The sequence below is a fragment of the Trachurus japonicus genome, chromosome 3, assembly GCF_045865225.1.
Source record: "Trachurus japonicus isolate A0001 chromosome 3, Traja_1.0".
Classification (NCBI taxonomy): Eukaryota; Metazoa; Chordata; class Actinopteri; order Carangiformes; family Carangidae; genus Trachurus; species Trachurus japonicus.
In genome coordinates, this window is record NC_140909.1 from 17,018,301 (window position 1) to 17,035,247 (window position 16,947).

Here is a 16,947-nt window from a genome sequence, read left to right on the forward strand (position 1 = left end):
TGCACAAATTCAATTTGCCCTTGAGCTTTGGCAGTCGTGGGTTGAATAAACATTCCCTCTCTGGTTCTAGACTAAGATTTTACTGCCGCTGCAGGCAAACGTCACCGACTACTTTTCTCCATCAGCAGTAGCCAAGCACAGTGGTCCTGACACTGTTATCTATATTTTTCTGAGAGTGTTCCCAGCATAAAAATAATCCCTTTATTGTATTCTGAGTGTGTCCTCCCAGATCAGCACCCCTGAAAATTTCCAGACAAAAGTATTTGTGAGGCATCCTGACCACATGCCCAACTGTAGAGATGGGCATTATACTGTAGAGATGATGTTTATTCAGAGCCAGATCCCATCCAAGTCAGTGTTTAGTTTCACTGGAGTCACTACTGTGTGACGCAGAAGTTGGTGGTTTATTGATATATTGATTGACAGCTCTCCTGTGATTAGTCATGTATGTATTTTATTTTGGTAATCAGATGGCTGCAAAATAATAATTTCCCCCACATTGTCCTCATATTGCTCTCAACAACTCTGCTAAAGGACAGTGTGAACTTGGTTCCAGAAATTTGGCGAACATGTTCAACAGAACAGATTCTGCTTTGAGAGGGGCCACAGCGGTAAAAGCCAAAACGCTGCAAATAAAACAAGCAGGATGAATTGGTTGAAAGTTGAAAACTGGCAGGGAGACAAATGTTTTTCATCTTTGTCCGGGATGTTACAGGTTTTTTTTTTTCAAGGGTGTTTGTAATTTTCTAATCAAAAGTTCCCATTTTTCTTCTGTTTTGATCCGTCATGACCCTGTTGCAGTGTGTAACATCTCGATTACAACCACGCTGTCTCCCCGGCACCATAAAAAGTCACCGATTTAATATATTCATAAGAAAATCACAGGGTATTGAAGCAGGAGAAAAATGACCATCAACACAGCTACTCTCAGCGAGTGTCTTTCCAATTAACAGTCAGACTATTGGCAAACACAGACGTGTGGAGCAGGAATAAGCCTTTTATCTCAGGTACAGACACAGAGCAGCCTTAACTAATTACATCCCTTGTCGCCTTCCTGCAAGGGTGAGAAAGTGCCTCAGGTGTGGGTCAGCGGAGGGAGCAGCATCTGTGCACCAACATTGTGTAGATTAGAATGTGTCATGAAAGCGGCTCACTGTGGGACAGCGTGATGTGGACGTAGGTGTGTGTTTGTCCTGCGTGTCACTCGGTGTGCACATTAGCAGCTGATTTAAAAAGAGATAATCCTCCTCAGTCCATCAACATAATGGTCACTGTGGTTTGGACAGAGGGGATTTACCGTAAAAAGCCCTTTTTGCTGAACTGTTGGTCACTTCGTCAGATTCCAAGGTGTCGCTTCGCTCAGCAGGCGAAGCAAGAATCGTGTACTTGCGATATCGCAGACTCTTTTCAGTACCAACATGTTTTTCCAACATGTCGTCATCCCTCTCTTCTCCTCAGCTCAGATGTGTCGCTGAGCACAGTCTAATTTAGTAGAAATGCTCAGGAAAAAAAAACAAAAAACTAATGCATTCACTGCAAGCTGGTGATCAGACGGTTTTTTTTTTTTGAGTTGATGCTAGTTGTAAACTGTAATTATAGACTGGATTTGGTAGATAATTTATAATGAGTGTTTAGCATTCATGCTGAGTGTTTATTTGAATATAAAATTGCATTAATGTTGGTTCAGTTTATGCCTGCACACCTGGCAGATAAACTATAATTGAGGGGTAGATTAGATTAAACATGTCGCTGCTGAAGGAGTGAATGATTGATTGTCTTCATGTCTGAGGATGTTTATACCTTTTTGTGAAGGACAAACCAATGATGCCTGACATGGTATGGCAGTGCCGTTTTTAATTGTGCGTTTGTGTGTTTTTTTAGTTGGATGAAGGTACACCGCCTGAACCCGAGGGCTCATTTGTGGATTACCAGACCAGTATGGTGAAGTACTCCAAAGGCATCGCTGTCACTGCTCAGGAAATGGTAATGGTGGTTTACACTTTTGAAACATTTTGGAAAATAGCTAGTGGTTTCCACCTGCTTTATTAAGACCACTATCTAGAAACACATTAGGCAATGCCCCTGTCCTTTGACACAATAAAATATGTGTGGTTATTTAGATAAGAAGCAGAATAGGTGGATTTAATAGTACACACATTTACTTGTTTTGTCACAAAGCACATTATTGTTAAATTTATTCAGTGTGACTAACAGAATGTGTTTACACAATGTGACAAAACAGACATCGATCCCTAAAGTGAATCTCAGTGTAACGTTTTTAGTTTGGATTGAGAGTCGGTGTGCTTCTGTTTCTCAGATGACCAAATCAGTGACATGTCCAGACGAGCTGGGTGGGCTGGCCTCTCAGGTGACCGTGGACTACAGCCAGTTGGCCGTCCAGGGCCGACTGGCCGCTTACACAGCTGAGCCAGAGGAGGTGAGGAGATAGATCATCTAACACCGATACAGTCTGACAGATTTATCCTTTCAACCATATTTTTTTTAGTGCACTACATACAGTTGCACGCATGTGTGAAAAAAAAAGTGATTTTACGATCCAGTGGAGACATGCTCTGTGAAAACATGATTTTATTGAGTGCTGCCTTTTATCCAGATCGGCTTCCAGATCAAAACTCGAGTGCAGGAGCTCGGACACGGCTGCATCTTCTTGGTCCAGAAGGCCGGGGCTCTGCAGATCACCCCCTCTGACGGCTTCACTAAGCGAGAGCTCATTGATTGTGCCCGTGCAGTCACAGAGAAGGTATCATTCATTCACTGGAGGCTCACAATTTTTTTGCCAAGTTATCATATTGTCATTCAGTTATTTTTTAACTACACTTTATCTTTTGTTTTCTTCTGTATCTGTCCGACGATCTTAATTGTCTCCTGCTGATCTTCACCACTACTGAAGCAACACTGATAGATTATTGATTACAGTTTTCACATTATTACCAGTTCGCTCAGAGCTTGAAGATCTCCTGCTCAGACTCGTATGATTCACAAGTGATGTTCCCTGGAATAAGGAAGAAAAGATTTTCTAGCTGTGTGATTTACAACAAGTAACTCAGATGCCATCATATTAAATATATAAGATGGTTATAGTGCGAGAATTTGTTTATATTGAATTTTTGCACCATTTATTAAAGCATTTTGGAAGAGAGCCTTTGCCACAGGCATGTTTACACTTCAAAGGGAAAATACATTACTCCACAGTCTGGTTTAATAATTCACGCTCAAGTATTGCACAGATCACATTCAGTCAGTCCGGCAACATTGTAAAGTCTGTCATAACAAATGAATTTCTCTCAAGGCAACAGGAGTTCTTCTTATGCTGAACATCTGTATGATTAGAAGAGCTCAGGTGTTCTCTGTGTAACATGGCAGCCTTGTTCTGTTCTGAGCGTGAAGTCCATTTTTTGTAGAAGTGAAAGTCAAGAAGAGTCTGTTTATCAATTCCTGCTGCTTCTCAGGCATCTGCGAGGAAAACGAATTGAGAGGGAACCAGTTTGACATGAGCTCATTCCACTGAGTGAGTGATGCTGTGCGTTGTGCTCTGAACCGACGTGGTATTTTACTGCCACAGCAGATTTCTGAATCCTCTCGCGACTGGTGTGCCCGGCTTCTCAATTGAATGCATTGTTTATCATTTTCCCAGGCATATCACAAACAATGCGAGATGGACATGCTCATCAGTCTGTTGATTTTCTTTCCGCTCCGTTTTGACCAATGAAGGAGTGTTCATCTCTACGTTGGCTCATCCTCACCTGTCTGTTCTTGTGGTGTGGTGTCTGTCTGTGTCCTCAGGTGTCCTTGGTGCTTTCAGCCCTGCAGGCGGGCAACAAGGGCACACAGGCTTGCATCACAGCAGCCAGCGCCGTCTCTGGCATCATCGCTGATCTGGACACCACCATCATGTTCGCCTCTGCTGGTACACTGAACGCAGAGAATGATGAGTCCTTCGCTGACCACAGGTGAGAGCTGCTTGATGATTCTGTTTCAGTTTAAATAAACAGCTGTGCAAGACCTGGGCAGGTCTACTCGTACAAGACCCGACTGGAGTCTGAAATCCGCCCTCCGGTTATTTTTCTTCCGAAACTGACATGTTGACGTATTAACTGGCGAACAGGAAGGAAATCTCTGGAGGTAGAAACCACAAATTACCCTCAGGGTTTGAAAGACGGAGGAAGTGTCACATCTCTGACTGTCCTTGCTCATAGACTAAAGACTTCACTCTAAAGCAGGACTTCAGCAAAAGATTTAGGAGGAGGAAATTATTCTGGTTATATTCCACATTGTTGTACAAATGTTACATTTTTAAAAAGTGAGCTGAGTTAAACTTCATCACCCTCATTATTTTTGAATGAACTGAGTTCAAAGAGATACACATCTAACGATCCAAGACAAGACTTGGCACATTACATGCTGCTATGACCAGGAATCATTACTGCTCATCCTTACAGATAATTGTTAGTGAAATGGTGCTGTACCTCACTAAAGAATCATGAAAGGACAAATGTAAAGAAGTCCTGTCCTTAACTCGACATAACTCGTAATAACACAAACCGGTTTCAACGGTCAGTCTTCGTCAGTGTGTGTGACGAAGACTGACCGGCAAAACCGGTTTGTGTGATGAGCCTGTCTGTACCAGTGAGGTATTAAAGTGATTAGAAGGACACTGAGTGTTGCTGGCTTCTTTTTCTTTTTGATTGTTTGTTAGTCGAGCACCTCCAGACTTTTTCCTTCTTTTGAGTGTGCACACTCTTACTACTTCTGTAAAAAAACGAATACATCTGTGTCAAGAGAAGGTTCGGTAGTAGTGGTTTAATGACCGCCACCTTAAAGGCCTGTGGTACATAACCTGTGACTAGATTCATTTGGTTCAACATAGAAATGTTAACTAAGGGGAAAACATCCTTGAGCCGTCTTGTTGGAACGGGGCCAAGCCGACATGTAGATGATTTAGAAGAGGTAATTGCAGAAGTTAAATCAGGTCAATGGGGAGAGAAGCTGGTCAAGTATACGCTACTGTAAGTTTGGAAGGTGCTTCTAAGGAGACTGTATTTTGTAGTGTGCTACTGCCAATCTTGCTCTAATATTTAAAAGAAAGTTAAGAAATCATTACTGCTGAGAGTTGGGGGGGGGCATCGCTCAACAGCACCATGGTCCTTAGTCAGCCTAGCTGCAGTGTTAAAGAGGAACCTAGGATTGTTCTTATTCTTTTCTATTAAGGATGAATAATATCCGCTTCTAGCGTTACCAAATTCTTTTTTATATATTAATAAACTAGGGCGGATTGTGAGATTATCTGCAACTTCTGTGGTTGGTGGAGACTCAAAACCACTAGCAGTCATTGTTGCTGCTGCAGTAAGACATCTACATAACAGCTTCAGTGACTGAGGGAACATTTTTGTCTTCTCTCTCAGGGAAAACATTTTGAAGACGGCCAAAGCTCTGGTTGAAGACACAAAGATGCTGGTGTCCGGTGCAGCTTCCGGTCAGGACAAGTTGGCGCAGGCCGCCCAGTCCTCCGCCAAAACCATTACCCAGCTCACAGATGTGGTCAAACTGGGAGCTGCCAGCATTGGCTCAGACGACCCGGAGACACAGGTGAGCCGGTCCTGTTTCTCTTCCTTTTCTTCTCTTGTTTGTCCTTTATTCAACGCGTCTGTTATCGCGAGAAATTATTGGAAGAGTGAGCCGTGAATGGCGGTGACCTTTCGTAGTTTTGTCTCTTTTTTTTGTTCCAGAATGTACTGTGATAAATGTGCGTCTCTTTGTGTGTCCTTTCTCTAGGTGGTTCTGATAAATGCTGTCAAAGATGTGGCCAAGGCGCTGGCTGAGCTCATTAGTGCCACCAAGTGTGCCGCTGGCAAAGCAGCAGATGATCCATCCATGTACCAGCTGAAGAGCGCTGCCAAGGTGAGGGGATTCAGGGGATCAGGGAGGCTGCAATTCGTAAAAATCTATGACATCTAATTTAAAGGACTCCAGTGGGCTTGGATCCAGTTAAATATGGTGCACATGTCTTTTTCTGCTTCAGTAATCTTTACAGTAAGAAATACCTCTAAGAAAACAAATCATTAATGCAATTTTTTTTCTGTAAGTGGCAAATATATAATGAAATTATGATAATAGTCTTGTTTTCTCTTGCAACTGATTTTAAAAAGGTCCATTAAAGATTTCAATGAAAATCAATATCTCCACCTGCAGTATGTATGTACTATGTGTAGCAGACATCCTCCTCCTTCCTCAGGCAGGGTCATTAATCAGCTCCAGCAGGACTCCTGTCTTTATGAAACCCTGTTCTCACATGAGTTGAATAATCTCGGTGATGTAAATAAGCAGCAAAACGTTGAGGATGACAGGAAACTTGGATGTCTCTAACCGGGATAAATCAACTGAATGCTTTTCTCCAACACATACGCAGTGTAACATTTCCGAACCACACTTCATAATCTGAACATGACACTGCTCACTGCTCATTACCACCTCAAGCTGTGAAGTTAAGAAGAAAATAAAGTCAGTTTCACAGTCTTCAGCTGTACACAGTGAGTCATGGAGCCTTTCAGATAATTACATGCCTCACATACAATTTTAGGGTTTGAGGTGAAACAAATCTTGTAAACCATTTATAACGTTTTTGCCTCCAGTGTTGAGAGCTGTGTTTTCTTCTGTGTGGTGGCTGTGCACCCCCTATTGGTCAGTTTGGTGTAGTGCACCCTTAAAAACTAAACACAGAAGACGCCATCTGAGATCCTCATCCTGACAGTGAGGTAGCTGTCCATTCACTGTCTGTGTACTACATTAGATACGACGGGTATGGTTGCAAAACAATGATACAAATGTCATTATTGGGTTATTATTGCAGCGTCCTCAGGTCTGTGTTAAATGTGTTGGATTGCAAATAAAGTAGACATCTCTGTCTGTTTACTACCTCTCTGCTTGTGTTAACATTGTCATGGTAATGAGAATAGATGTTGCGGGGATGGTTGACATGGTAACAAATCATTCAGAACACCACAGCAACTGGTCACATCCCTGACAGGCCTATGAGCCTCCAGCAAAAGCAAACACAGTGCATTAGGGTCTGTTGATCTAACCTAGTTGAATTTGATGTGATTGACATAAAGACGTGTTTTAGTGACCTCGCCCTATTGCTGTTGAAAAACACTGCAATTCCATCAGTATTTTTCACATTTTTGTTATATTTTGTACTTTTACTGAAGGTGATGGTGACCAACGTGACCTCGCTGCTGAAGACGGTCAAAGCTGTGGAGGACGAGGCCACCCGGGGCACCAGGGCCCTGGAGGCCACCATCGAGTGCATCAAACAGGAATTGGCGGTGAGGACGCAGCGGGGAGTTAAAGATGTATATTGAATGGATGTGGGACAACAGTAATTGTAATTGATGATTGGTGTCTTTGATTTAACAGATATTTTGACAAGAGGTCGAACCGATTTGGTTTGTTCATATTTACGAGATGCAGTTTTTATCTGTGTGCCATTCACTTGTTGCACTGCCTGTCAAATGACGCACCACCGTTTTCATTATTCACAGGTCTTTCAGTCCAAGGATGCTCCCAACAAGACGACCACACCTGAGGAGTTCATTCGCATGACTAAGGGCATCACCATGGCAACTGCGAAAGCAGTGGCTGCAGGGAACTCAGCCCGGCAGGAGGACATCATCCATACGGCCAACCTCAGCCGCAAAGCCATTTCAGACATGCTAACCACGTGCAAGGTTCTTGTTTTATCTTCCCAACAGAAAAGTTAATTAATGTATAATGTAGTGTATGTACATAAGAAACAATGGGACACTCACTTTGTTTATTCCCCCCAAAATATCGAGTGCGTCTTATGTGTTTTCATAATTCATAGAAGTAAAGGTTTATAATCCTGTTGAATCTTGGTTTCTGGGTGTTTCTGTCTTTTAGCAAGCGGCGTACCATCCTGAGGTGAATGAGGAGGTGAAAAACAGAGCACTGATGTATGGAAGAGAGTGTACTACTGGATACATTGATTTGCTGGAACAAGTGCTACTGGTAGGTTGAACATTGCGTCAGAGGATTTTATCATTTGTGTTTGTCATATGAAATGATGAATGTTTTAAGCTTCATTCCACTAAGTTGATTGCTTCATTCTCATAATAAAGTATCCTAACACATGAAACTATGTGTAATAGGAGTGCATAATTGAATTAAACTGAAATATTCAAAATGCAATATTTCAAATATGGTTCTTTTTAATTCATCCCGATAGCTTCTATCTTGAGAAATTTCTTTGATAACAAATTCAGTCTAGTTTGGTGGGTTTGAATAATTCTTTGTGTGTGAGGCAGTGTCTAATTAAATCAATTAGATGTAATTAAATTACCGTTAGTCTAAAAGAATTATAATTATTGTTTGTTTCTAATGCCATCGTTCCCATGATTTTCATTAATTCAAAATGAAATAAAATGACTGTCTTGGGTCGTGCAGTATTTTTCAAGCAAAAAGCATCTGTGTTTAACGTACGTGTGTGTGTGTGTGTGTGTGTGTGTGTGTGTGTGTGTAGGTCCTGCAGAGGCCCTCTGGAGAGCAGAAGCAGCAGCTGGCAGTTTGCTCCAAGCGGGTGGCAGGAGCCGTTACAGAGCTCATCCAAACCGCTGAGGCGATGAAAGGTATACACACCCTTCACACACACTCACACACACATACAGTGACACCTCAGCTCACACACTTTCTCCTTTGATGGTACTCTATATATGTGATGTACTCAAATCTGCGTCAGTAAGTGTTAACTTTTCTATTCATTTACTAATTAAGCTTCCAACAAAATCTCTCATTGTTTATAATCCCCACTAGGAGACTACTACATCTAGACAAGAATTTCCCATTTATAATTTCACAAAATAACAGAGAAACATTCCTTTTAAACGAACTTTTGGTAATATTCCTGTCCTCCTTCTCTTGCCACAGATGGAGGTAAGTTAGCTCCGTTTTCTGTACTGTGACTGATTTCACCAGTTGTGAGCCGTTCACCACCTTCTCTCCTCAGCGCTAACACTGATTCATGTCATCTCGTTGTGAAATCCAGCTGCTCTCAGGCTTCTCCAGTACATACAGCGAGCTCCATCCATCACGCTTTGTTTTATGTGCAATCTCATTTCATATAAATCACTCCATCTTCATTGCAGTGCGTGGCAGTTTGTGGCCTCCATCAGCTATGCATGGGATGTGGTGAAATGTGTCACTTTTTTTTTTTCCTGGTGTGATCACGTTGTTGTTGTGAGGCATGTTCTGTCGACACCCTGCCTTGTGAAGTATATTTTTAAAATCCCATTTTCACATTGAAATCTTAATCTTAATCACATGTGTGTACACATTCCTCAGGTTCAGAGTGGGTGGACCCCGAGGACCCGACGGTGATCGCAGAAACCGAACTGCTTGGAGCAGCGGCATCCATCGAAGCAGCGGCTAAGAAGCTGGAGCAGCTCAAACCCCGAGCCAAGCCCAAGGTGGGTGGATACATGACTTAATAACTCACACTGGGACCTTAACAGTAGACACGTCAAAGAAGAGATAATGATGTCACCATGGAATTGCTCTTACAAGAGTTTCACTGAAATAAAGACGGTGTAATACTTTGACACTACAAGGCTTTGATCTGTTTCAGAAGAGAAAATTGTCATAATGAAGTTAGATTTCATAAAACACGTCATCACAATTGTTATTAAACTGTATCCATGGGAGGAGGAAGTTATCAGATACCTTCGGTAAAAACAGTAATATCACCATATAGAAATACTCTTACACAAGTAAAAGTTGCAAAAGAATATTATTACAATCACAAAATACTTAAATTAGTCTCATTTAGTGTTATAATATTATTATTTAATGAATTAGTAATTAATTGAACGACTTCATGCTGTGTTTTCCATTAAAACAATGTAAAAAGTACAAATACAAAAGTCCTCCATTCAAAAGTTCAGTCAAGTGAAAGTTAAAGCTAAATCAACACATCCCATAATGAATGCAACCAACTCTGAGCGTTGAATTAATATTATGTTTTACATAAACAATGCACATAAGCTCTACTTTGGAACAAGAGAGGCAGCTCTGGTGTGATTTGGATTTTTTTCCCCTAGATGTCTTTGAACTGCACAGTGTATGTTGAAGCCTTGAACCTTGCCCTTATCTGTGTTGATGCCCTCTCTGTGTGAACTTCTGTTGTTTTTTATGGTTTACATGAAGGCATCATAACATTTCAAGTTTGTGCCATTTCACAGTAACAAAATGACAACGTTCTGTTGTGACGTTCACAGAGAGGGTGCTCAGTGTCTTGTGCTGTCTCCTCCTTGTACACATATTCCCACCAATTTATCTTTGTCCTTGATTTAGGGTCTCATCTCCAGTCATTCACATTTTTCCCTGTTCATTGGCCATCCATGTCTATCAAAGTGTTACCTCTTTATTCGTACCACTGTGGCTGATTGTTGAGGTGAAGCTCAACCTAAGCTAAAGCCCACCTCCTCATTACTCCCAGCCAAATCCCCATCCTCCATACAACGCAATTGCCATGTTTCCTCCTCCGCCAATCATCTATCCATCTGCGCTAGTTGTAGCTAAAGCTTGTCCCAATATATCTCCTCTGGCTCCCAGTTAACCCCCCCTCCCCTCCCCCCTCCCTCCCTGCCTGCCCCCACCACAGGAGGCCTTCTCTGCAGGGCTCTGTCTGATATGTTTGATATATTAGGTTGTTATTCAGTCCCAACTATATATCAAACATATTGCTACAGTGTCCCGCTCTGTCTACAGACTTGTGGTGTGAATGTGTTTGTGCATGAAAGAGAGTGTGTGTGAGTGTGTGTGTGTGCGTTTTAATAAATGGGCAGACCTGAGTGTGATTGGGTGGATAATACTGATGGATAATCTTTGTGCAGATTGTTGTTTCTTCTCCGGTTACGTCTAGCGCCTCCTCAGCTGTTGCACTTTAATAAGATGCTTTGTTTCTGGCTCTGTGAGGCTTTGAGGGGGTTATTCTGGTTTCTATGTTTATCATTACTGCTGGGACAACAGAAAATTGGTGGTAACCTTTTGCAAACCAGACAAAGTCCTTTAAAAAAAAACAAGTCAATTTGAAACACTTTTGTTTACTTGCCTCACCTTATCTGACTGATTGGTGTTCTCCTCCCTCAGCAAGCAGATGAGACGCTGAACTTTGAGGAGCAGATCCTGGAGGCAGCCAAGTCCATCGCTGCAGCCACCAGTGCTTTGGTCAAATCGGCCTCAGCTGCCCAGAGAGAGCTGGTGGCTCAGGGCAAAGTGGGCTCCATCCCTGCTAACGCTGTGGATGACGGACAGTGGTCCCAGGGACTCATCTCTGCTGTGAGTATGACGGGACATTTCAATGCAGGTTACGGCGTGAAGTGCAATTCTGCAAAAATGAAACGATTTACTTTCTCCAATCTTCTCTATCAGGCACGTATGGTAGCTGCAGCAACCAGCAACCTGTGTGAGGCAGCCAACGCCTCGGTCCAGGGCCACGCCAGCGAGGAGAAGCTCATCTCTTCGGCTAAACAGGTGGCAGCCTCCACTGCCCAGCTACTGGTGGCCTGTAAAGTGAAGGCAGACCAGGACTCAGAGGCCATGAGGAGACTTCAGGTACAGTTTAGACACAGTCATAATAAATCAAATCAAATCAAACGTTATTATCCAAGTAAGAACAAAAAGAGAAAACGTTTCTCAGAGATCTATAAAAGTTCAGTTTTTGTTTAAAAGCCTCACAGCTTGTGGCAAAAAGCTGTTCAGTAGCCTTGTGCTCTTGCGCCTGATGCTGCGATAGGGTTTCTGTGAGGGCAACATCTGGAAGAAACTGCAGAGAGGGTGTGAGGAGTCTCTTACAATGTTCTAGGGCCCCAGCTATATTTGTAGGATTATCCCTCATGCAGTATTGTTCATATTTACTCGCTTTTACTACAGCTTTTCACATAGCATCATAACTACAATAATTATCATCTGAATTCATTTTTGCTTTTTCATGCCGCCACTTGTTGCTGTTCTCTTCTGCCCGTAGATTGCTGGAAATGCTGTGAAGAAGGCATCAGACAACTTGGTGCGGGCCGCCCAGAAGGCAGCGTTTGACAAATCAGATGAAGACAGTGTGGTGGTCAAGACAAAGTTTGTGGGTGGAATAGCACAGGTAATTATGTCAGGCAGGATTAATTACTATTACAAGCTTATCTTGTCTACAAAAGTGTTTTTAATTAAGTGCTAATAACCACAACCTTTAACATCTACAGCAATGTGTGCATTCCTCCCCTGTTGACCATTTCTTACAATGATTTTGATGTATTTTCTTTTACACGGCAGGGAAACTGGAACTTTGAAAAGAAGTGATTGCTGTTGTCAGTTGTCAATCAATTTTGAGAAATGAGCATTTAAATATATATTATAGTATCATTATATTACACTTAAGTATCCACAAACCATGTGGGAAAGTTGAGACTTTACCACAGTGGACTGGGTTGGAGTCCAGTCTGGGCATTGTCCTGCATATTATTCCCTCTCTTTCCCCTGACATTCATATGTAACTCTACTGTTGCTATAAATCAAAACAGAAATAACCCCCCAAATAATCTTTAAAAAACATCAAGAACCGAAACACTAAAGAATTGTCTGTCCTCACTTATTATCGTCATCATCTGCGGTCTAAAATTGCTCTATTGTTTGTGTTTCTGTCCAGATTATTGCCGCCCAGGAGGAGATGCTGAGGAAGGAGAGAGAGCTGGAAGAAGCCAGGAAGAAACTGGCTCAGATCAGACAGCAACAGTACAAGTTCCTGCCCAGCGAACTGCGAGAAGATGACAACTAGCTACTCAAACTCACCGTCACTGCTGCACAATCCTAAAGCAGTGTGAAGAGCACATAAACATATTTGTCTGCAGATTTGTGCCCTTTTTAATGCCACACTTGAAGGTATGTGGCCTACAGCAATTTAAGATGTGTTGAGACTTTATATTAAAAAAAAAAACAGTGAAGCCCAAGTCTGCAGTGAACACCGTTGACGGAGTCCATGTCACGCAGGAAGGTCTTAGAGTCAGCAACAAGCAAGTTTGAAATACTACTGTGTGGAACTGACTACTTTCTGAAAGCAACATAAAGATTGTGGTGATTTTGCCTGAAGAACTGCTTCTTGTCCTCATGTGTGACATAACTACTTTTTGACAGATGTAACCTGAACCAGAATGTGACATGCTGATGACAAACGGTACAGCTCATATGCTCTCATGTTCGTCCATAAGATAGTTTCTGTATTTTTTGTTTTTTACAAAATTCAGCTCTAGTTCATAAACTTTGAAGATGAAGAATTGATTGTATTGCCGTTCATGTAGGATAGCAGTCGTTACTGCTGTACTGTGCTCTACTGTACGCAAGAGAGCAAAATGATTACAGCTCTGATATTGTATGAATGTCGGCCTTTATGCTCCTATTGGTACCTTTGATCTCTGTTTTAACCATGTCAATCACACGACTGTGGTCTGTCTTGACTTCAGTTCAGTGGTCACTAACCCTAATATGAAGGAAGGTAGGATTTTGCATATTGGTGTTTTCGGACCATGCTGTAAATTTCAACAATGAAGAGCTGATTTTGGGAAACGTCCTTTTTAATGTAGACAGCGATAACAAGCATCTCTGCTTTCATTCTTGTCAGTTTTATGTTGATATTGATGTCTTTTCCAAGTTGCAACACTTTCTATGTGTTTTGTCTACACCGATAGATATATGGCACATGCCATTGTTACGTAGCCATGCGGATTCTTTTCCATACAGGACGGCTCATGTCTGGAAGCCTGTGTTTGCTTTCAGGCATGTGTAATCCAGTCAGATATCTTCCCAAATGTTTATTTTGTTTATTTCATATTATGTCAGGTACACAGAACACAATTTGTGTAACCACAATTTGATCATGATGCAATAATGTGGATGGTGCTTAAGGGGGCAGTATTGATTCCCCTTGCACCTTGCAAACTAATAGTAATAATATGAGATGATATTGTGTAATTCAGTGCTTATTTTCCTTTTGAACTATAGAGTACATTATGTAGAGTAATTGGCTACAACATCATTCAGATGAAGAATACATGTACAGTAAATACCTCTTGAATCAGTAGAAAGCTGTGCAGGGCCACCTCTGCACTGTGCACTTTCTCTGGTTGTGACTGCTCCCAGCAAATACACACTCTGCTCCCTCCTTTTGATTATCAACTCTCTCATTGGTGGAAATTGATTAGCCTCACAAAAACAGGGTTTTTTTCCCCCAGCAATACTCAATCACTGCAAGCGATTGATATTTACATCAGTTCACCTCCAGTTCTGTAAATTCGGGATGCAGTGAAATTGCAAATCTGAAAGAAAAAAAAAACCTTAGCAATAAGCTCATTCTAACAAATACATCTTGTGAGAATTGAAATCAAAAGAAATGAAATGAAGGTGAAGTGACGACAACACGAATCACTGCAGTGCAATCTGTTTCCTTCCTTTTCTGTTCATCTCTCTCTGAATTTAAGGGTGCTCTGCGTGACTTCACTGGATATTCTACTTACACTTGCTGCAATAGATGAACCCTTTTTGCTTACTGAGTTTGATTCTAGTCCGTTTGGTTCCCTTGTCTTACTGTATGGGCTGTGTTTCATAATTAAAAGGACAGTATATTGTAAAATTAGGTCCTGCTGTGAAAATGCATGGCTTTGCGCTTCAGTTGCATCCCTTTTTGTTTAGACGGCAACAGAGTCAAACTTGTAAGGATGCAATGAGTGATCCTGACCTCCACGGACAGACGGTTTGTCATAGCAGACAGCTAAAGACAGACTGAATTCACAAGTGTTTTCTGGCATTATATGGTGTGAGTGAGGATGGGATCCACTCACTTATCAGTCAAGTCTGTAGTGTTTATTATTAGTGCCTTAGTCCGTAGCCCATACATACAGTGTCTGGTCTGCTTGAGTGACAGCATCACCTCATCAGTCAGTAGAAGGTACCGGACAAGCAATTTATTTGGGAATGTAGGTTCATGTCCGTGGGTTTTCTAACATTTGTTGTCCCACTTGTCAACGTGCTGTTCCTCTTTAAGTGCTGAACCAACTGCAGCCCCTTTATCTTTCTCTTTTCCTCTCTCTGCCACATGTAAGGCCTTTAGGGGTGGAGGGAGGGGTGACAGAGGAACTGTCCACCAGTCAAAAAATGTGTTGCCGTTTCAAATGTACCATCAGTATGTATATTATATATATATATGAACACATTTTTGTACTGCATTCCATGGGCATGTACTGTACCACAGTGCTTCTAAACTACGACAGATTCAGGTCTGTCAACCGCTTTATTGTATGTTATGAAGTCACTTAAATTTTATGGGTGGGCTTTTTTTCTCGTGCTTTTAAACCTCTGTGAAAGATAAATGTGATGAGAACATTTCGATATATCTGTCACCATTAAGATGTTGTGACGCATTTCAATGATGTGGAGTATTTGAAGTGTTCTGTATATGTTTTTTTTTCCCTTAACAGAAATAAAATTATGAAGTTACTTCAGTAAAGATGAGCGATAACATACAGTATAAAAGATATTTATCTGGCCTCAATAAAACTATTTTTTGTATTCACTGAAAATAAAGCATTTCGATGGAACTCAGTGTGTCAGATTTCTCTTTTATTGTTTATTTCTTTTGCAGACAAGTGCGTATTATTATTTCACACATGCACACACACACATCATCTGCAGTTTTATCAAATTTCAGATCACCATTATCTTTATAAGAAATTGAGCACTAATACACCCAATGGAAATGTGTTTTTTTTTTTAAAGCACAAAGATGAATGAATTTATCTACCCAGACCCATCATTCCTTCTTCATGTTTGGAATGAATACAATTCCAGTGTATTATCATCAAGTATACTTGATACATACTTGTTACTGGTAAGTTATTTGAAGCGCACACATCCTTCCCAAGATCAAATGTCTGTGACCACAGTAACGATCACTGAGGACACAGAGGTCATGTCCTTAGTATTTTTACTGTAAATGTGTGGGTTTTTAGCCATGTTGAATCAGTTTCCATTCTATGATTGGAAAACGTCCATGTTTTGCGTTTAAATACGGGTAGATTATGGTACATTTAGAATTGATTTACTTTGATCAGATATTCACTATCGGTGTAAGGTGTAGTAGGCCTTCGTGATCTGACATCCTGCTCTAGAGAGTGAAATCAAACAAGACAAAGAACCAGACTTGATGTTTAATAAAACTTTCTATACTTGATAGTTCTTGACCAACCATGCCACAAACACATTGTGGATACCGGTGGTACACAATAGCCTATGTATTGAGGTTTGATTCCCATAACTGTGACGATGTGTGACAGTTTTATTGCTGCAGAGAACAACTTTGAAACAACATTCAAATAAAAATGTTCAAAAGAAAATTTAACACTTGAATAATTGAATTCACCATGTCATTCTTTTTCTCCCATGATGTTTCAGCAGCAGCAGCAGCAGCAGCAGCAGCAGCAGCAGCAGCAGCAGTTGTCAAGGTATACTGTAGAACCAATGCAACTTGTCCAGAGGAGTGAATAACAGAGAGGTGAGTCCTGGCAAACGAACAAGGTCTCTTTAAGTGTCAGTTTAGTGTCAAGACGAGATGGCATTTCTGAGTCAGCACTAAACCTGAAGCTATATTGAGTCCAGGCTATGAACTGAGACCTGTGCTAAATTTGTCTGGCACTAAAATTTGAGGAGGCAATGTCAATTACAGTGGCACAGCTGCTCCCAGCACTGCTTTTAAACTGGGAATCCATTTTCTGACATTTTCTCGTGAAGACAGTTTTTAGTGCGAAAACTAAAATCTAAATCTCAATGACTGTGGATTAGCATTTTCCCTGTGACTTTTGGATCTGGCCTGTAACAAGA

The 16,947-nt window shown here is 41.3% G+C and overlaps 1 protein-coding gene across 1 annotated transcript in view; it reads left to right on the top strand.

The window, feature by feature from the left end:
* The window catches only part of LOC146989828 (talin-2), a 90,853-nt gene extending 75,185 nt beyond the window's left edge, over positions 1 to 15,668 (top strand). Inside the window, exons 44-58 of the mRNA XM_085764248.1 lie at positions 1,882 to 1,983; positions 2,318 to 2,437; positions 2,615 to 2,761; positions 3,805 to 3,971; positions 5,424 to 5,607; positions 5,794 to 5,919; positions 7,227 to 7,343; positions 7,560 to 7,745; positions 7,939 to 8,046; positions 8,558 to 8,663; positions 9,376 to 9,500; positions 11,182 to 11,370; positions 11,464 to 11,646; positions 12,059 to 12,184; positions 12,728 to 15,668. Coding sequence (XP_085620374.1) covers positions 1,882 to 1,983; positions 2,318 to 2,437; positions 2,615 to 2,761; positions 3,805 to 3,971; positions 5,424 to 5,607; positions 5,794 to 5,919; positions 7,227 to 7,343; positions 7,560 to 7,745; positions 7,939 to 8,046; positions 8,558 to 8,663; positions 9,376 to 9,500; positions 11,182 to 11,370; positions 11,464 to 11,646; positions 12,059 to 12,184; positions 12,728 to 12,856 — 2,115 coding nt within the window. The 3' untranslated portion in view covers positions 12,857 to 15,668. The remainder of the gene's footprint in view (positions 1 to 1,881; positions 1,984 to 2,317; positions 2,438 to 2,614; positions 2,762 to 3,804; positions 3,972 to 5,423; positions 5,608 to 5,793; positions 5,920 to 7,226; positions 7,344 to 7,559; positions 7,746 to 7,938; positions 8,047 to 8,557; positions 8,664 to 9,375; positions 9,501 to 11,181; positions 11,371 to 11,463; positions 11,647 to 12,058; positions 12,185 to 12,727) is intronic.
* Positions 15,669 to 16,947: the final 1,279 nt, after the last annotated feature.